General features: G+C 44.1%; 1 protein-coding gene and 1 long non-coding RNA gene across 3 annotated transcripts in view; one reads left to right on the forward strand and one right to left on the reverse strand.

Moving 5' to 3' along the window:
• Positions 1-915: 915 nt before the first annotated feature.
• On the reverse strand, positions 916-6,697 carry LOC110196848 (uncharacterized). 2 transcript variants are annotated; one of them, XR_013486479.1, is made up of 2 exons: positions 4,593-6,697; positions 916-2,526 (listed from the first exon to the last, which is right to left on the reverse strand). It is a non-coding gene; the product is annotated as an uncharacterized LOC110196848 (long non-coding RNA). The 2 variants fall into 2 exon arrangements; XR_002321328.2 differs by having other exon boundaries at positions 3,058-6,697.
• Positions 6,698-7,126: 429 nt separating this feature from the next.
• ATP2A2 (ATPase sarcoplasmic/endoplasmic reticulum Ca2+ transporting 2) overlaps positions 7,127-21,080 on the forward strand; it is a 62,653-nt gene continuing 48,699 nt past the window's right edge. Inside the window, 4 exon segments of the mRNA XM_078154291.1 lie at positions 7,127-7,334; positions 8,462-8,479; positions 8,571-8,653; positions 15,881-15,985. Of these exon segments, the coding sequence (XP_078010417.1) occupies positions 7,217-7,334; positions 8,462-8,479; positions 8,571-8,653; positions 15,881-15,985 (324 nt within the window). The 5' untranslated portion in view covers positions 7,127-7,216.

Consider the following 21,080-nt stretch of genomic DNA (forward strand, 5'->3'; position numbering starts at 1 on the left):
TTACATTAAGTTAAAAAGATGTTGCACAAACAAAACCAGTGCAGCCAAGATTAGAAACAAAGCAGAAAACGGGGGGGGAGAGGAGATTTAAAGTAAGTTTCTCTTATAAAGGCCTAATTTCTCAAATATGCAGGGAACTGAGCCAAATTTATAAAAGTAAGAACCATTCCCCAATTAATAAATGGTCGAAGGATATGAACAGGTAGTTTTCAGACAAAAAAAGCAAAGCTATCTATAGTCATAAGAAAAAATGCTCTAACTCACTATTGATCAGAGAAATGCAAATTAAAACAACTCTGAGGTATCACTTCATACCCATCAGATTGGCTAACATGACAGAAAAAAGAAAATGACAAATGCTGGAAAAGACGTGGAAAACTTGAGATACTAATGCACTGTTGAAGCCGTGCACTGATCTAACCATTCTGAAGAACAAGTTGGAACTGCGATCAAAGAGCCATCAAACTGTGCATAGTCTTTGACCCAGCAATATTCCTATTTGGTCTGTTATCTCAAGGAGATAAAACAAAAAGGAAAAGGATCCATGTGTACAAAAATATTCACGGCAGCTCTTTTTGTGGTAGCAAAGAATTAGAAACTGAGAGGATGACCATCCATTGGGGAATGGCTGAACGAGTTGTGGTCGATGAATGTGATGGAATCCTATTGTGCTGTAAAAAAAGAGGAAGGGCATGGTTTTAGAAAAAACTCAGGAAGACTTGTATGAACTGATGCAAAGTGGAGTGAGCAGAGAACAAGGACAACATCGTGCACAGTAACAGCAATACTATGACAACAATCAACTGGGAAAGACTCAGTTACTCCGATTATTATGTCTCTGGCAATGCCAAAGGACTCATGATAAAAAGTGTCATCCAGTGCCAGAGAGAGAACTGATGAACTCTGAGCCTGAGGAATATTTTTTTCACTTTATTTTTCTTGCTTTTTTTCTCTTGCAACATAGTTAATGTGGGAATATATTTTGCTTGACTTCATATGTATGATTGTTATCATATTTCTTGTCTTCTCAATGGGTGAGGGAGTGGAGGAAGAAAATTTGGAACTGAAAATATATATTTTTTAAATGTCATTCTTAAATGTTGATGGATCGACGCTATATCTGGGTGGTTGTGACCAATGGTTCTGCCTGTAATGATGCACTGGTTTCAGTGCAGTTTATTTGGAAAATACACAAGAATATTTGGGGGTTTCACTTATCATTATGACTATTGTTGTTATTATGGTCACATCACTCTTCTCATCTTTATAGGATCAAAGATTTAAAACCAGCATTGAATAAGAAAATGTTTATAAAGAGCTTTGCAAACCTCAAAGTGCCACGTATGCCACTGCTTGCAACAGCAGCATGACATAGTGGAATGGGCCCTGGGTGGGGTCATGGTTTCCGATTCCATGCTCTGCCACTTCTACCCAATGACCTTGGACACACGGGGTTGGACTAGATCACTTCCAAGGGTCACTTCCAGCTCTAGAATTGTGGTCCTATGAGGTTTACATGTTGTCTTTGTCTTGCTTTCTGCTCCTGACAGAATATGTGCTTCTAGTGCTTAGCACAATGTCCAGCAGATAGGAGGCACTTAATAAACAGGGCAACTAGGTGGCCTAGGAAATAGACTGCTGGAGTTGTACTTGGAAAGACATGAGTTCAAATGCTGACTCACCCTTACTGTGGGACCTCTTTGAGCCTTACCTTTCTTATCTGCAAATTAGGGGTAATAATAACACTTTCACAGAGTTATTGTAAGGATCACATGAAATAACACAAAAAGTGCTTTTCAAACCTTTACATGAGCCGACTATTATTATAAATTCTTATTTATTGATTTATGGAGGTAATTAGAGAAGACTTCCTATTTTACAGATAAGAATACTAAGGTAAAGAGGTGGGGGAATCACAGAACTGGGATCTAGATCCCAGTTTAGCCTTTGGGTGCAGAACTATTATAATACTACTACTACTAATAATAATAATTTACCTTTATATATAAACCTCACAGCTTTCTAGGCCTTTGGGTTTAGAAAGCACTTTCCATGCAAGTTCCACAATGCCTAAAAAATATGTAATACCCTTCTATTCCTGGTAGTGCTAGAAGAGATAACTGGGATTGGCTACACATGGTGCGGATGTGCTACCAGAGAGAAAGTAGCCATCACCCCTCAAGTGCAACACCCTGGAACAATCACAGAAAGTTGCTCCATGACTGTGACCTAACCAGTTTCCACCTTGCTTCACCTGGCGCATTACCATACACAAGAATTTTTGTTTGCTTGCTTCATGGTTGTTGGGGTTTTTTTTTTAACCTTCCAGGTATCAATCAAAACCTCATGCCAGCCTCCACTCCTTGGAAATAATGAAACGAGATGCCGTGCGCGATTCATTCAGCTGGGCAGTGCAATGTGACCTGCATCTGGCTGGAGGAATTAATCGGTTTCCAATCCTCAGGCTGAACTCTCTGGGGCAGTTGAGCCGGCTCTCCCCTGTGGCTCTTAGGGTGTGCTCTGTCTCTACAGATAGAGAGACAAAATGTTTTGCTTTGGCAACCTGCTGCAGGAAAGCTGCTCGTCTCTAAAAACCTAATTTGCACATATTTTGTTCGTGGATTCCGTGCAGAGGTCCCTCCTCTCCACCCTCAGTTAAGTGGCGCAACTCCTTTATATTTGGGAAACTTCCTTTATGTCAGGGAGATGTGGGTTTTGTAAAGAACATGTGAACAAAATATCTGCAGCTAAAGTGTAGGCTCTGGAGCAAAATGGCCCTCCTTTCCCCTGCTGGAGAAAGTGACAGAAAAGAAAATATACCTAACGTTATCGCATCAGTGCCTCCATCTTCCCAACCCAGGAGCTGCTGAGAACTAAGTACTCAGGCATTCTATGCTACTGCAATAGCTATTTAAAAGTTCCCAGATCACAACCTGTGATTTCTAATGCAGACAAGTGGTATCATAAGACCAAGTGTGGGTGTTAAAAATAATAATAATAAATTACTATGCCATTCTCCCCTCTTCTTTTGCCAGGAAAGTATTTATTAACTCTCACCAGGCAGAGTGCAATTCTTCTTAAGGGGCTTTTCAGATGAGGAAATGGAGGCCCACGGAGTTGACCTGCCTGAGGCCACATAAGCAGTACTGGACTGAGGTGAGATGCAAACACAGGTTTTCTGATTTCAGATTGAATGCTCTTTCCACCACCCCAGGATGCCTCTAAAACAGCAGATGATAGGACAGGCTGGGTGGTGGGGAAGGAATACGATAGCTACCTTTAAGCATTTTGAAGGCCTTCATATGCAGGAAGGATAAGTCTTCTGTTTGCCAGCCCTCCACCCTGACAGGCAGAACTAACAGCAGCAGGTGGAAGTTGTAAAGACATATTAAGTTTAGCAGGGATGTCAGGAAACACTTCCTAATAACTGGAGCTATCCAAAATGGAATGGGCCATCTCAGGAACAGGGGGAGCCCTGAAATTAGGGGTCTTTGAGCAAAGGCTGAATGACCACTTGTCAGAGACATTACAGTACAGACTCTGGTTCAGGTATGGATGGAGGATGATCACAGGCTTTCAGAGTTAGAAGAGAATTCAGTACCTATCCAAATTCACTTATATTCCAGAGTCCCCTCTTCTTCAAGATGATGGGGGACCCCCTAACTCCCAGAGCAGACCATTCCCCTTTTGAACAACTCTTTTAGTAAGTTTTTCATTAAATGGACCCCGACATGCCTTTCTGAATCTTCGGTTCCCTGCCTCCTGGGACCAAAAGCAAGCTTGTTCTCTTTTCTTGGTCATCAGATATTTTAAGAGTGCTCTCATGCCCCTGCTAAGTCTCCTCTAGGTTAAACAGGCCTAGTTCCTTCAACCAATCCTCATGGGGCAAGGTTTTAGATTTCCGCCTGGTTGCCCTTCTCTGAACATGTACCAGCATATCAATGTCCTGCCCAAAATGTGATACCCAGAACTGAACGCAATACTGCAGATGTGGTCTGACCGGGGTAAAGGACAGTGGGATTACTGCCCCAGGAAAGCACTTCCCTTTCTTACTTTTCCAGCTCCTGTGGCCTTAGTGATTTTCAACCTAGTACAGAGAATTCTGAGGTCAGTCAATGTCTGGTAAGAAGAAGGTAGTGGTGAATAGCACCTTACTTGAATGACGTTAAGATCAATCTTGAGCAAGTCCCTTAAAATCTCCCTGGGTCTGTTTTCTCATTTCTAAAATGGACTGGAGTAGAAACCTCTAAACTGATCTAAATCATTTGAATACCCCATAGGTATGGCTCCTCTCCAGAGTCGTTCAATTGGATGCTCTCAGAGATTTCCCAAAGACCCAGAGTTCAGTGGTTTCTGGGCTACTTCCAGATGAGTCCTCTAAAGTCTTTACACCCTCCATCTTCCTGAGGGGCACGGTATAATTGTAAGAGCTCCAGAGTTTGGATTCAGGGCAGCACCAGATTCCCCAATATGTTGTGATTCATCTGATCTCACCAAACTACATTCTCCAGTACTTCTCTCTGTCCATATCCTGCACCACAGTAATATCAGGTCACTGTCAGTTAGTCAACAAACATTTATTAAGTACTTACCACGTGCCAGGCACATAAGTGCTGAGGACACAATGGCAAACACATGTTTCCTGACCTCAAGGAACTCATATCTCGTCCACGGGTCGCAGTTAGTGTCTGAGGCTGGATTTGAACTTAGATCCTCCTGACTTGAGGACCAGTGCTTTACGTTGCCACCACCTAGCTGCTCCTAGCTCACATCTTAAGGGGAGAGATAACATGCATAAACAGTGTACACACAATAAGCACATAGTACAAGAGGAAGGTAATTCCTTCATTCCTTACCTCCCCCAACCCCTACCCTCATTGACATAGTGGGGGAAAGAAACAAAACCCAGGAAGATTGAGATTCTAGTCTCAGCTCCTCAATTCCCTTGATTGTCACTCAGTCCCTGAACCTGAGCTACCTTATTTACAAAATGGGATTGATCATACTTACCCTGCTGAGCTCCTTGAGCACAGGAACTGTTTCAGTTTTGTCTTTTTACACTCAACAACTAGCACAATAGCCACCATCTAACAAGTGCATAATAAATGCTTGTTAATTGGTGCCTTATAGGATTGAGGATCACATAAAAAGTGCTATAATTTGGATTTCATCAGTCTTCTGAAGAAGCTGGTATGAGGGAATTATGAAGATACACATACACCACTGTTCCCCCCCAGGATACCCCAGGCTGGAGGCAGATTTCAAACTCTTGACAGACACACTGAAGATCTGAGTTCTAGTGTAGACTTTTTATGACCTGCTTGACCTTGGACTGACTGGAAGGGAAGATACTGGGGTAGTTAGTGGACTGCAAGTTCAAAATGAGTCAATATTGCCACCCCCCCAAAAAAAAGTTAATATATCTCTAATTCACATATTAAGAGGACTAGCTCCCAGGAATACGAGGCTGACAGGCTCACTGCCCTTTGCACTGGTCAGAAGATGTCTGGAACCCTTTGTTCAGTCCTGGCCACAACACTGCAAGAAGTCCGTTGACAAACTGGAGAATGTACAGAAGATGTCCAGGAGGAGGGTGAATGGCCTTGAATCCACATCCTATGAAGTCCAGTTGAAGGAATTGGGCATTGTCAGCCTGGAGAAGACTTAGGGGAAACATGAAGCCATCTTCCTCGAAGGCTGTCATGGAAAGGAAAGATGACCTTCCCTGGTTCTGCTTGACCCCAGAGGGCTGGATTTAAAGAGACAGATTGAGGCTGTAGAGCAGGAAGAGCTTCCCAGCAATAGGATGGTCTTCAAGGTTCAAAGGGCTCTCTTTCACCGGAAGTCTTAACAGAAGCCGCTGCCCCACTCAATAGGTCAATTAACTTGAAGGGCCTACTGTGTGCCAGGCTCAGGGCTAAGGTACAAAGAAGGACAAAAGGCAGTCCCTGCCCTCGGGGAGCTTACAGTCTGAGGAGGACGGGAGGCAAGGGCGGAAAGCTGTACAAACAAGCTCGAGATGGAGAAAGGGGAGATTATCCACGGAGGCAAGTCCTGGGTTAGGCCTCGTGGGAGGCCTGTGGGCACGGGACGGCCGGAGTCTGAGGTGGACATCAACAGCCGCGACCCCTAAGGGGCCCTCATGACCTGCCCAGCCCTCTCTCAGCTTTTCACGACGGCACGTCCGGGCGCTCCCTCAAGGGGAGCCCCCGCGCCCGCGCCTCCTCTGCCCGCCAAGCCCGCTTCGGAATGGCAGGCCAGCGGTTCCAGTGCGCCTGCGCTGGGGGCTCCTCAAGCCTCGATCCGGGCCCTCGGAGCCGGCCGGAGGGGGCGGGGCCCGCGCGTCGGCCCGGGCGGCGTGGGTGAGGGAGTCGGCCGAGGGCTGGAGCCGAGGAGGAAAGGGAGGGGCGGGGGTGAGGAGCGAGGAGGAAAGGGGAGAGAAGGGGGAGGCAGGGGGCGTGGCCCGGCCGCCGGCGCCGCGCTGGTGCCTCTCGGCCAATGAGCGGCGTCCACATGCCGCGGCGGCGAGAGGGGAGGCAGCAGCGAATAAATGCTATTAGAGCTGCCGCCGCCGTCGCCGTCGCCGTCGCTGCCGCGCCGCTCGCTCCCGTCCCCGACGCCGCCGCCTTCGCCGCAGTCTCCTCCTCGGGTCACCGCCGCCGCGGCCCTTTGGGGTGGGGGCTCCGCGGACGGAGCGAGCGCCGCTCCGGCTAGATAGAGCTCCGCGGGCGGGAGCGTCGGTGCGCCTCCGGAGCCGGGCCGACAGCGGGGGCCCACTGCCCAGCCGGCGGCCGGCGGGCGGGCGAGCGAGGCTCGAGGCGCGGGCCGGGCCGGGCGGCGGTTGGCGATCGAGGGCACCGTCCCGGGCTCGGGCAGGAGCCGGGCGAGGGGAGCGGAGCCGAGCGGGGCGGGGGGCGGCGTCACCTGCCCCGGGGCCGCGGGGGGGAGGGCGCCCGTGGGGTGATTCAGCGCTCGGCGGAGCGGAAGGAGGCAGCAGCAGAGGAGGAGGAGGAGGCGGCGGCGCCACGGCTGCTGCTGCTGCTGCTCCTGGTGGTGCGGGGGGTGGAAAGCGCTGCAACCGGCCTTGCCACCGCCTCCTCCGGTGCCGGCGGCCCTCGTGAGCCTGGGCTGCTGCTGAGCCGAGCCGAGCGCGTCCTAGCGGGGCGGGAGGAGTCGGAGGCGGCCCCGGGCGGGCTCGGGCTCGGGCTCCGCAGCCATGGAGAACGCGCACACCAAGACCGTGGAGGAGGTGCTCGGCTATTTTGGCGTCAACGAGAGCACCGGGCTGAGCCTGGAGCAGGTCAAGAAGCTCAAGGAGCGCTGGGGCTCCAACGGTGCGTGCCCGCAGCCCCTCGCCTGCTCGCCCGCTGCGGCAAGGGGAGGGGGAGGGGGCTGCCTGACACACGCCCGCAGAGGGGCTTCAGCCTTTCCTTGTAGTGGGCCCTGGGAGGGGGTACCCACGTTCTTAAGCCCCCTCCTTTGTGCCTCTGGGGTCCTTTCCCGTTTTGTGGAGGACAGCCCCTCCTAGTTGGGGGTGCAGACCCATCCCTCCCTTCCCGCCCCCCACCCTTGGATGTTGTCCGCTTTGCGCAGGAGGGGAGGGGGACCCACGCTTTTCAGCCAACTACCCCCCCCATGTTGGGGCCTCCCGTAGCCTTTTTTGGGGGCTCTCCCCGAGGGATGAGAAGGCAGCCCCTCCTAGTGGGGTCCCCGGGCTCCCCTCCCCCGCCCTCTGCGGAGGAGGGGGCTGTCGGGGGGCCGGGGCCGGGAGTCTGGGCGTGTGGAGTCCGCATCTGGCAGGGAAGGCGGCCTAAGAGAGAGGGAAGATGGCTGACTGGGGCTCCACCTCGTGGGTCTCTCCCACCCGGGCTTCCCCGCCCGGGTTTTCGCTGCGAACCCCCCCCCTTCACCCGAGCCTTCCCCACGTGGGGAGGGGGGCTCGGGAGGGCCACCGCAATCCGATGCCGGCCGTCGTGTTGTCCCTGGCCCCTTTTCCTTGACCTTCTTTTTGTGCCTTGGTGAATCACCCACGCAGCTCCAGCGCTTCTCTGGGGAATGAGAAACTGATCAATGAGCTGTCAGGAGAAATCGACCTCCCGTGGACCCGGGGCTTAGGACTTAGAGAAGCCTCTGACCTTCCGGTCACCCCCCCCACACACACACACATCTGGCAGGAGGGGTGACCTGGCTGATATGTCTCCTTTTTAGGGTCCCCTTCTTAGGTGGCTGGGTTTCAGTCTGAAATGTAGGCACAAGGTCATTAACCAAAAATAAAATTGTATCTTTCTGTTAATTGTCACCTACAGAAAAGATGGTCCTTGGTCTACTCTAGCTAAAGGTTTTATCTTCCAGAATGGAAGATGTTTAAATTTAAACAATTTTTCTTTTAGAAAAAACCGAATGTTAATGTTTTCTTCTTTTCTTTCTCTCATGTTCCCTTGCAAATCTCTGCATTCTACAGAATTGCCAGCAGAAGAAGGTAAGTCATTTGATTAAAAGTTTTTTTTTCCATTGTTTCTTGCCGAGGCTATTAAGATAACTGTTATAATAATTTGCATTTCTTATTATAGGGAAAACCTTATTGGAACTTGTAATTGAACAGTTTGAAGATTTATTAGTTAGAATTTTACTGCTGGCAGCCTGTATATCTTTTGTAAGTATAAAAAATGTCTTTTTCTTTTTTTAAAAAGTATTGGTCAGCCAGATATTGCAGGGATAAAAGTTGTAAAGCTAAAAGCAGAAAAGAGCAAGCAAAAATGTCATGTCAAAGTACTGTCTTGGTGTTAACCATTTGTATTCATAGGATATAAACTATTGATTTATTTTAGAATGGATGCTTCGGTCTGAGGGTGTTTTTTTTTTTAAACTAAGGCAGTTAAAGCTGATTAGATTTTCCAAACACATATTGTAGAGCCAAATAAGCTTCTAAAAGCAAAGGGTTTTTTCCCAATTATTAGGCCTTTTAAATTTTATTTTATTTTATTTTTAAATTTTGGCCGCTCCTTATTAACAAGTTATAAGATCACATGAAGATGGTGATGGGGTCATTGTCATCTGTAAATAGCACTTGCCAAAGGAATATTCCCAGTTGGTTTCCCTTTCTGGTAATAGCAAGGTGACAGTTGCTTCTGACGGGTACAAGAATGATGACGCTGGTGATGGCTCTGGGGTTGACCAAATTTGGTCACTGCCCTTCAGGGTGGTGGTATGTTCATCTAAGTTGGACCCCCCCAACTTTCCCGGACATGACTGAGTACCAGATAGAACTCCTCAGATGGAAAGGACAAAGTTCGGCATGCCCTGTTCCATGGACATAATGTTAGAACTGGGCAGTTTCCTGGTTGTGTGAGCTGGGGAGTCTCCGTTTGCATGCAAGAGCTAGTGGGGTTGCTAAGAAACGAGAGAGAAGGAGAGAGAGAGAGATATGCATGCAAAGAATGAAAGACTCCGGAGGTGATGGGGGCGAAAATGTTCTTGATAAGTTATTAACTGATTTGTTCTCTTCGTCGTGAAATTCTCATGTGGGTTATTCTTTTTTTGAGCCCAGAGAACATTTGTATAATGTGGTAGATAGAGGCCCTTGAAGAATTGCAAGGAGAGCTTTGAAAACTCGATTCTCTGGTTGAAATAAAACAGTCTCATTCAAAAAATTTTTCTTCCCCCACAACTTGAGGACAGGAAGGATTGGGCCTAATGTGACTGCATTATGTACAGGCGGCATGTGTGCCTCTGATTTTCAGCCAGGCATGGCTTTAGAAAACCCCCAAACAACCCACTTGAGGTGAATTTGTTGGCAGTTGGACAGGATACCAGCTGCCCCAAAGGGCTACCTTCATCTTTCCTCTAGCTGTCTTTTCTCTGAAGGAGATTTGAGGAATCGGCCAAGCCATTGACTTAGAACAGTAGACATCTGAGTTGTTTTCCAAAGGGTAGATCTAAGAGGAGCAAACATTCAGTAGACACAATTTTGGTGCTGTAACCCTAAAATGAGCTTTTCCCCACTAAGTATAGTGTGTGTCGTAATTACCGTGACAGTGCCATTAATTACCTTTAGGGTCTGGCCCTTGGATTCTTCTCTTAGGGGAAAGTTGAGGCATGATATCATAGCAAATGATTTGCTCAGCCTACCGAATTGCTCCCAACCTCCTAATGTGGCTCTTTTCCCCGATATTTTTTAAACTTAAATTACGTAGTTTAACTCTAACATATCTGAACAAATTCAGATCCTCTTTGGTGTAGGTTAATTGGTTTGCATGTGAGAAGTACACTACCATGTACTTGAGCTTTTAACTGCAAATGCTGTGTGGATTCATTGAGGGACTGAGCAACTGCTAATAGTCCTGAATAGTTTACAAGAGGAATAAACAGTAGGCAGCCAAAGAGCGCTGGAAATGACTTTGCTGCCTTACCTTGAGCTCTTCACAATTTGTTGAGTAGAATCAAATTTGATCTAACTTCACGAAATAAGGCAAACTGAATATTTAGACTGGGGAATGTCTTACACCTTTAGATGGCTGAAATGGTTTTTTAAAATCTCATTTCTGAGTCAACACAGTTTTGTACTTGGGGCTCACAAGGCGAGCCCCACCCCATCCCCCCACCCCTGGGACCAGTGAGATGTTACATCAAAAGCGAGGTCATGTATATGTTGAAGCAAAATTAACCTTAGCTACTGAGTGGTTGATGTTGGTAACACAGAGGTCAGTGTTGGAAATCTTAGTTGAGCTGGTGAGATGGTTGGGTCTCATTTAGGATCTGTTCGATTTCAAATGTAGGATATTTCTCCCTCTCTCTCCCTCCCTCTCCTTCTCTTTCTCTCTCTCCCTCTCCCTCCCCCTCCCTCCCTCTCCCCCTCTTTCCCTCTCTCTCTCCTCTCATTCTCTTTCTCTCAGTATATTTCTATACAGAGAGAGAGAGTCTGTATATAGTATAGTATGTTTTTAAAACTTAGCATGTGATGGATGTTGAAAGGATAGTTTATCGTAAAATGTCCATAGAGTTTATGGTTTCTTGGAATTCTTGTACTCATTTTCAGAGTATTTCAAGCAGCATCTTCTCTGACCTTTCCATCCCACTTATCTTATGGTGGTCACTGCTGGAAATTATACAGGATTCTCATCTTTTTTGAATTTTAAATTCTCTGGGGCCTGCAGCACAATGAGTCTTGTCATGCATTCGAATCTCTGTTCTGTTATTTAATAACTGTGTGACCTTGAGCCAGTGAACTCGTCTCTAAGCCATATTTTTTTTATCTATAAAATGAAGAGGTTAGATTAGTTGATACTCAAAGCCTGTTTCAACTGTGAATTCTGTGATTCTTTGAGAAAAATGACTGGGAAACAATTTGAAAATGAAAGTTGTTTAAATTTGAGTAGCTGAACAAGGCAGATATGAAGAGGCAGAAGAAAAACTGCTGTGCTGTGTAACTAATTTCTTATTACATTAGCTTCTTTTGAAAAAAAAGTGATGCCTAATTATTTCTTTTATTTTAACAAATGTGTTTTGTAAATGTGAAGTTTTGATGCATGTCTGATAGAGATGGGAATATGTGTTGTGTAATTGGCTCTTCTTAGATTGTAAAAATTCCCCTTGCCTAAACATTTATGTGATATTTCTTGGGACTGTTTGACATGCTAAACCAGAGAGTAAGCTGTTAATTCTGGTTAATGTTCTGCTATAGCGGAATATAGGAAATTGCAATTATTTTTACACTGGTGACTTTTAGGGATTTGTTTAGTCACTTCAGTTGTGTCCGACTCTCTGTGACCCCATTTGGAGTTTTCTTGGTGAAGATACTGGAGTGGTTTGCCATTTCCTTCTCCAGCTCATTTGACAGATGAGGAAACTGAGGCAAACGGGATGAACTGACTTGCTCAGGGTCACAGTTAGGAAGTGTTTGAGGCTAGATTTGAACTCGGGAAGATGAATCTTCCTGACTCCAGGCCCGGTACTCTGTTCCCTATGCCACCTAGCTGCAATATTCACCACAGAGTGTGTTGGGGGAAGGCCCTCAGTCTAGAATTATGTATGTATCTGTGTGTGTGTGTGTGTGTGTGTGTGTGTGTGTGTCTGTCTGTCTGTCAGAGAAAGAACGAGAGATACACGCGCACACAGAGGAGTGAGAACATAAATGGAGTGACCCTGGGGTTCTAAGGTCAGTGTTTGCTGCTGCTTACCTTTTAATTTGTGGGAAAGTGCTAGGGATTTTTTTTCTTTTTCCTACCTAGATTTGCTTAGTCCAGCTTCTGATAAGCCGCAGTGAACCTCAGATGTGATCGTTACCTCTTCATAAGCTGCTTACCATTTCATTGTTATCTCCTGTTCTCTTCCCAGCTTCTGGCTTGCCTTCCTCCTGAACCTCTCCAGCCTCTCCCCCTTTCTGATGTGCCAGCACTGATACTTCTCTGAGGCCCCCTCCTTCCCTGACTCCCCAGGTCCTAGAACAGAGGACTGAACTCGGGTTCAAAGAAATACTTGGGTTGGTTGGACTAGCCAGTTGTATGTGGTTGGCTTCCAGTGTGGTTAATGATGCTGATTCCTGTGGGTTTATAGTCTGAAATCAACATCGTTTTTCCTGTTTAACCTTATAAACCATACTTGGTTGACTGTCTTTTGATGTGTTCTTCCATCCTTGGTTATATTGAAGGCTCCATTATTAGTTTTTTCTAATTTTATTTGTAATAGAAATGATTAGCAGCTACTTCCTGTCCTTAAAGGTAAGCCTGTTAGGGGAGTTCTATCAGCAATAATCAGTACATCTTCATAGATCCTTTCTATTCTTCCAAAATACTCATCAAATAGAAGTCTTTTGTGTTAGGTCTTAGATTTGTATCAAAAGGAAAAACACAGTGAAGGTTTTTTTTAATAGAAAAAAATTTTTTAAACAAACTAGCATTGTCTTGCTCTCACATAAAAGAGCAAAATCTAGGTCAGTGGCTACAAGCATTTATTGACGCATAGGTGTTAATTGCTGGCAATATGTAAGCCAGTCCCTGTCCTCAGGAGGATTACATTCTGATGCAGAAGACAGTCACATACAGAGTACACGGAAGGTAAAGTTAGCCTGGAAGACGTCAGCAGCTGAGAAGGCCGGGAAAGGCCTGTAGTTTGTTACTGAAATGTGTGCCTTGAGACCTGCTGCCAAGAAGGAAATTCAGCCTCTTTCTAACAAGGTGCGAAGCTTATCTTCGAATTGCTAATGCCTCACTGACCTTTAAGAAAGGCCCTTCTCCTCAAGTCCAACAATTTTTTTTTTCCTAGCTAGAGAGTTAAGTTTCTATTTCTAATACACTCTCCTTGGCAAGCCTTGGGAAGACTAGCAGCAGAGCAGCTGCCATCTTGCATCCATTACAATTTATCACTTCCTCAGGGAAGTTGTCTTTTTGGCACTAGGCCTGGTCCTCAGGGGCTGCAGGAATGTGCTGTGTGTCAGAGAGCCTCCTTTTAGACGGTCGGGCCCTCTCTCATTCTCTCCTTGGGGTTTGCCTGCCTCAGTATTTTCAGTATCTTTTTAGAAATTTGGCTATATTCCAATTTTTCCCCCATTTTTGTCTCTGTACCTTGCCCTTACAACCATTAAACAGTAGGCACTGAATTCTCATTGGATAAGACCATACCAATTTCTTGTGGCAAGGTTTTTAGCCAGACGTGTTTTTATTACCATTAATTCCAAAAATGTTCAAAGATTATATTCACTGCCTACTAACTAGATCAGTTGAACTCTTATTAGCCACCATTACAAGTATCTGTTTAAAATACAGACTCTCTGTCCTAACATATTGGAATGCTTTCATTTCAACTCTTTATATTTCACCTGTCCCTCAATTAAAGAGGTGGGGTGATTGACCTTGTAGTGCCAGCTTTGGCACCAGTAGGGTTAGGGCAATGTCTGCTGGTCTTCGGTTTTGTAGCACACTCCTCTTAATATGATCCCATCATTACCTGGTTTAGTTGGAATCCTGTATTAATGTTTGAACTTGGGCTTTGCTGTACTTCAGTCATTTCAGTCCTGTCTGACTCTTTCTGACTCCATTTGGGGTTTTGCCATGTCCTTCTCCAGCTCATTTTACAGAGGAGACAAACAGACTTAAATGACTTGCCCAGGGACACACAGCTAGGAATTGTCTGAGTCCAGATTTTAACTTGGGTCTTCATGACTCCAGGCCCAGTGCTCTATCCACTGTGCCTCCTAGCTGCCCTGGGGTTGTGCTATGTGTCTGAATGCTTCTTGGAAAATGCTTTTCCTTCACTTAACCCCATTGCCTAACCAAAAAAAGAAAAATAAATAAGTAGACTATTAGAAAAAAAGAAAAATGCTTTTCCTGAGATTGCAAGTGTCTGATTTTTTAAAAATGATTTTTGCTCATTTTTTCCCCTTCTTTTAAAAAAATTCTTTGTTATAAGGGATAGCTCTCTGGGAAAGAGAGATACAGGGGGAAAGGAGATGATGTAAAAAAAGTGTATCAACAAAACCTATCTTTTAAAAAAGTTACTGCACTGCCTGGGAGTGGTTTTATTCTCAGCCAGTTTTCAAGAAATCTGAAAAATAAACTTGGGGTAAGAATCTCAGGTATTCTAAAATATCATGATCATGTCTACTGCTTAAGAGAATTTAAATAACTTTTAGTTAGCTGGTGTCTTTAGCATACTTTTCATTACTTGTTTCCCCTTTGGATTGTACACGAATGGTAATTTGAACTCTAGAAATTGCTTTGAGAATATAATGATACTCGGCCTTCGTCTTTTTTTTTTAAGTATATTTAGCACCACGTTAATTTAGCACCATTTCTGCTTCCTATGTACAAGCCACCATGCTGACCAATAGTTCCCGATTCAAATGATTTCAAACGAGTAGCCAGGTTGTTTCTTTACTATATTCTTTGACCGTCTTTGGCTGTTTTCAGTTAGGAGTAGGTATTGTTGGTTTAGATGTATGTAACTTTTCTCGAAAGCTAGTATTTGATAAATCCTGGGAGAGCTCCAAAGAAGGATAAGACTGGAACCCTGTACTCAAGGAAAGTAGAGTCTAACAGAGCAGGCATGTGACTCTGGGTGAGTTAACTGCTCTGGGAGCCTCAGTCTCTTCTTTTGCTGGTGGTTGCGGAAGAAGGTGCTTTGTAACACTTACCGCTTAAGATTAATATGTTAATCGTTGAAAGAGTTGAGAGATACAAAGTGCTATGATGGCTTGGAGAAGGAAGAGGTTGCCCTCAGGCAGGAATCAGGGTCTCATGAAAGAGATGATTGATTTGAGTCTGGAAGGATGGGCAAAATCGGACCTTCCACCTACACTCCCATGGCCTGTCCGTTTCTGCCCATCCTTCAAGGCTTCAGGAGGCATCAAGCGTAGGATGGGCAGTTGGATAAGAGAGGATGAGGTAGGGATAATAGGTTATGGGCCAATCATGGAAGGCCTTGGACACCAGCTGAAGTCGGTTGTACTTTTGGGTAATGGAGAGCTATTGAGATTCTGCAGGATTCTTGTGTTTGGTTTTCTAGCAAGATGATGGCATGGTTAGAGATATTTTGGTTGGAGATTAGTTGGGCTGTGTAGACTAGAGGGTGAACAGATTGGAGGCAGTGGGGCTAGGTCATTAGAACAATCCAGATGAAGGTTTGGGAACTAGGATGGTGACAACCTGTATCTCTGGCTGCCTTGAAAATGAATGTGGCTGTATTTTTCTGCTAATGCTCAAACACTCAGTACATGGTTTTGGTACATTTTGAATATCCATGAATTGTCATGAGCAGCCTGGTGCTGGTTGCAAACACCCTACTGCTCTTGGGCTTTTTCTGGGGAAGTTAAGAAAAATCGTGTGGCACCTTAAAGTGGAACATAGTATGCTCCGCTCACTGCAGCAAATGTCATTTGCTTTTGCAGGTCCTGGCCTGGTTTGAAGAAGGCGAAGAAACAATCACAGCTTTTGTGGAGCCTTTTGTAATCCTGCTCATTTTAGTGGCCAATGCCATTGTGGGCGTGTGGCAGGTAAGCCGCAATGTTTACAAAGCAGCGTAACTAGTGGGTGATGGTGTTAACCCGTCCTCTCGTTCATTCCAGAAGCAGGTCCCTGTCTATTCTAATCTAAGATCTGTGATCTTCTGTAGGGATTCAGTAAAAGGAAGCAGGCTGGTTCTTTTTGTCTGCAGCAAAACTGTCTCTTTCTCTCCCCTCCTGTGATTTTTTAATTACTTTTTCTCTGTTCGGTAGCTTGCTAAGAAGCTACCTGGCTTACCAGAGAGCTAGAAGATCTTTTTCCTTAGGTTTTCCTGACTCCTGGGAAACAGTTTTAGGACCTTAGCATCAACTTGTGATTTTGGCATGTGCTTCATGGGGAAGATGCTGCAAATTGTTCATCCTAGTATGGTCTCTTTTCCCCTCCAGTCACTCAGCCAGTTTGTGCTCATGGATTATAATCAAGTTGACTTAATAAATATTAAGAACCTACCTTGTGCCAGGCTCTGTGCTGAGCTCTGGAAATAAAGATGAGAAAGTCTCTCCTCTCCAAGAGCGTACAGTACAGAATAAACCAAGAATAATAATAAATAAATTTAGTATGGCCTCTAAGACAATAATCTACTACAGAAACGTGATACACTGTGTTTCAAAGTCAAATAGGAATGTCTTCTGTGTTGTTTTGTGGGCCCGTGGTTTATATTTCCCATGTGTCCCTTGCAGTGTCTAAGGCAAAGCTAGGCTCAGAGCCCTTCAGCAAGCATAGCTGGGGGTCAGGGCAAGGTGGGGATTAATGCCCTAGGATGGTAGTGGAAGTAGATGGGTTGGCAGTATTTCCAGGACCATTGCTTTACCTGTATTACAGGTAGATGCTGATGCGCTTGGAGACATCGGTAACCCAAAGGTATCTGAAGATACCGAGAGTGCTGTGATGTGGGATGGCTGGGCAGGAGGGGAGGCTGGGGAGCCAGAGGAGCTGTTGCAGAAGTTTGGCTAGAATGGGAGGCAGTGACTCCTGCCCAAGAAGGTGCAAAGTGATGATCGCCCACATTTGATCATTCATTTGCTAAGACTGACTCGCTGCTTGACTGGCCTTTGACTCCCATGTCCAAAGGTCATTCTGAGCTGGCAGAAATGAGGAAGCAGAAGGAAGAGCTCATTTTTAGGAAAGAAATGGGAGATGAGTTTGGTGGTGGTGGGACAGCAGCGCTGGGGGGCCGCTCCACGCACTCACTTGCAGCTTTCTTGCTTGTAGGACAAGTGTTAATGGGTGGTGGGGTGTGGAGGCTGGCCCTGCAAGCTTTGTAGAATTTTGGGGGGGACAAATTTTTTGATTGTCATGGGACTTGACCTTTGTGTGCATCTCACTAAGACATTGAGGTCAAGCTTCTCTCTCCACTGTTGCTCTCAGCTTCTTGGGCTGAGGTGGTGGCAAAGATGTCTTGAAAAGAGGTTGGCCAAGTGAGGTGGGGGAAACAAGTGAATGATGCCTGGGAAGAAATGATGGGGCTGGGGACCTCATTGGGGGCCTGTCTGTTCCCTTTACATGACGGGAATGATGGGGTTTGTGATCTTAATGCTAGGGATTGTGATATGGCAGAGTCAAGACTCTTGGGCTCAAAATCTTGAACTTCGACACGTAAGTAGTGGGGCAGCCTCAAAGGTTCGTTTTCCTAAAAGGAACCTTTGGACATTATCAGTGACAGCTTTTTCTGTTCTACCTTTGACAAATCTTGGCAGTTAGGTGGTGCAGTGGGTAGAGTCAGGAAGACCTGAGTTCAAGTTTGGGCTCAGAGACCTTTGCCTGCCTCAGTTTCCTTATCAGTAAAATGGGGATAATAATAGCCAGTACCTCTCAGGGTTGTTGTGAGGATCAAACAAGATCATATTTGTAAATCACTTTGCAAACCAAATGCTAGCTGTTACTAATAATAACACATTTAACATGATTTGATTTTTCTGGTAACATTTAACATAGTAACACTTGCCCTTGAAATAACATTTTTAAATGTTGCTATATTCTCAAATATAATTGTCCTTCAAGGATGAAAATGTGTCTTAAGAGAACACATTTCTGTTATGATAGAATTGCATGGGAAGATTGGATTTGTTCAATGACAATTCACTTTACCTCAAAATCGTATAAAATGCTGCTTAAAAAAAACCCTTCAGCATTCTTTACATTTGCAGAATATATTCTTGAACCCCAACCCCCTTTCTTTCTTCCCTCTCCATTCCATTAAACTAGGCTGGCTTGTATTCATTTATGCTAAGCACCTATACCCAAATTCTTTAATTGGCTTAGACAATTTGGGGCTAAATTATGTACAGTGATTTATCTTTTCCCCTTCCTCTTTTTTTGTTTCCTTCCTTAATCCGACCCCACACAAAAACAAAATTTCTTTCCTCCAACTTCTTTTTTAAAGATAGTGGTAGGGAATGTACCAAGTGTTAATTGGCGTTGATTGGCCTTTTGTTTCTAGAAACGTGGAATGTTTAAGCTTTTCCATGTTCTTATTGAGAAAGCTTCTTTGCTCATTTTTGTTGTGTTTAATATGGTGAAAGTGTGACTTAGGTGCTCTCTCAAGAATAGACTTCAATTTCAGCCATCTGGTGAAGTTCTTCACCCTACAGGTCCCCAGTGTAGGCAAAAGGAAGCTTTGAATTTGCCTGGATTGACAAAGAAGGAAATTTCTTAAACTTGCTTATAACCCAGCATCATCAGTGCTTACAATTCTTCCCCAAACCTCAGTGAGGCATGAACTATCCCTGCAAGGGGAGGAGGGTCGTGGAAAGGTGACTTTATTGTTTGGGCCTCAGAATCCAGGACATGTAACAGATTGCCTAGTTGCACAGAAACATAGGTGTGTTCTTCTCCACCCACGAGTACTTTGAACAAACCTAATATATGAGCGTCTTGATTGGCTTTTTAGAGTGTTTGTGTGTACAAGACTACTTTGAATTGTAAGATTCCTTCATGTATTTAGATTTAGTTTTTCTCAATTTAGCATAACTATAATATATTAGTATATTTTAGGGGGGGCCTTTTTAGTTCCATTTAAACAGCCTTCTTAAGGTTTCAACCAGCTGTTGTGTCTGTGATTCTGTGGAAGAATGAATTGGGTAGAGTGAGGCATACCTAATCAACAACCATTTATTTCTTTATTTATTTTTCTTCTTTTTTTTTTCATTAGTTTATTTTGATTTATCAACAATCACTTCCCTAAGCTTTTGAGTTTAAAATTTTTCTCCCCCTCTCTTCCTGCCTCCCTCCCCAAGATGGCACACAGTCTGATATAGGCTATACAATATACATTCCTGTTAAACAAATTTTCACATTAGTCATGTTGTAAGGAAGAATTAGAACCAATAGGAGGAACCACCAGAAAGAGGAAGAAACAAAGTCAATGGAAGAAAAAAATAGCAAATAGTATGCTTTGATCTGCATTCAAACTCTATAGTTCTTTCTCTGGAGGTGGATAGCATTTTCCATCATGAGACTTTTGGAGATAGATGTCTTAGATCCTTGCATTGCTGAAAAGAGCTAAGTCTATCAATGTTAGTCATCACACAATGTGACTGTTACTGTGTACAGTTCTGGTTCTGCTCACTTCACTAAGTATCAGTCCATACAAGTCTTTCCAGGTTTTTCTGAAGTCACCCAGTTCATCATTTCTTATACCTCCATTACGTTCATATACCACAACTTGTTCAGCCATTCACGAATTGATGGGCATCTTCTCAATTTCCAATTCTTTGCCACCGCAGAAAGAGCTGCTATAAATATTTTTGTACGTGTGGGTCCTTTTCCCATTTGTATGATCTCTTTGGGATATAGCCCTAGAAGTGCTATTGCTGGGTCAAAGGGTATGCACATTTTTATAGCCTTTTGGGCATAGTTCCAAATTGCTCTCCAAAATGGTTGGATCATTTCACAACTCCACCAACAATGCATTAGTGTTCCAATTTTCCCACATCTTCTCCAACCTTTATCATTTTCCTGTTTTGTCATGTTGGCCAATCTGATATGTGTGATATGGTAACTCTGAGTTGGTTTGATTTGCATTTATTTCTCTAATCAATAGTGATTTAGACCATTTTTTCATGACTGTAGATGGCTTTAATTTCTTTTTTTTGAAAGTGGTAGTGGTAGTGTTTTAATTTACAAATGGCCATTAACAAGATGTTTAACTTGGGTTTACACTTAGCATGCCGTACAGTGAAAACTCCAGCTGAATTTTTGTAGCTCATTATCTTGAATGTTACATTATGGTTTTCTTTAAATAACTTACTCAGTATTGTGACACTAAAATAATTTTACATGATAGATGCAGAAACATGAAATAATTTTTCTAAATAAATATTTTAGGAAGAACATTCACATTCATTTTGTCATGGGTTTCTTTGTGGCTCTTCTATGTGTGTGTATATGTACATTTATACTTATGTTCATATAAATATATATGTTAATCAAATTAATGAGGCATTGGTCCTATACAATTTTTAACAGTCCATTTTCAATTTTAAAATGTAACAGTACAAAAACAAGCAATATGTTAAAAAATAACCCAAAAAAATGCCAATATGACATTCTCTAGCTAGAACAAAATGAAGTAAAAGTACATATTAGTGGCAGGCTATGCATTTCAAAGAATCATTTTCCCAGTTAAACAAAAGTTGAAATGTAAACATATTAGTTTCTATGTTTTTTTTGAAATGGTTTAGAATGTCAATTTAGGTCTAAATATTAGGTTTAATTTTTTGCATATTTAACATAATGATTTCAAAATAATCTATGATGTCATTTATGGCTCGTCAGTAATGGATGGCTTTAATTTCCTCATCTGAGAACTGCCTGAACAACCATTTATTAGTTGCCTGCTGTGTACCAGGTGCTTTTGTTGGCAGCTGAGTGGAGCAATGGATAGAGCGCTGGGCCTAGAGTCAGGAAGACTTGTCTTCCTGAGTTCAAATCCGGTGTCAGACTGTGTGACCCTGGGCAAGTCCCTTCACTCTGTTTGCCTCAGTTTCCTCATCTGTAAAATGAGCTGGAAAAGGTAACGCAAACCACTCCAGTATCTTTGATGAGAAAACCCCAAATAGGGTCATGAAGAGTGGGATACAACTG

Source organism: Phascolarctos cinereus, unplaced genomic scaffold (assembly GCF_003287225.1).
Source record: "Phascolarctos cinereus isolate Bilbo 61053 unplaced genomic scaffold, phaCin_HiC Scaffold_4;HRSCAF=312, whole genome shotgun sequence".
Classification (NCBI taxonomy): domain Eukaryota; kingdom Metazoa; phylum Chordata; class Mammalia; order Diprotodontia; family Phascolarctidae; genus Phascolarctos; species Phascolarctos cinereus.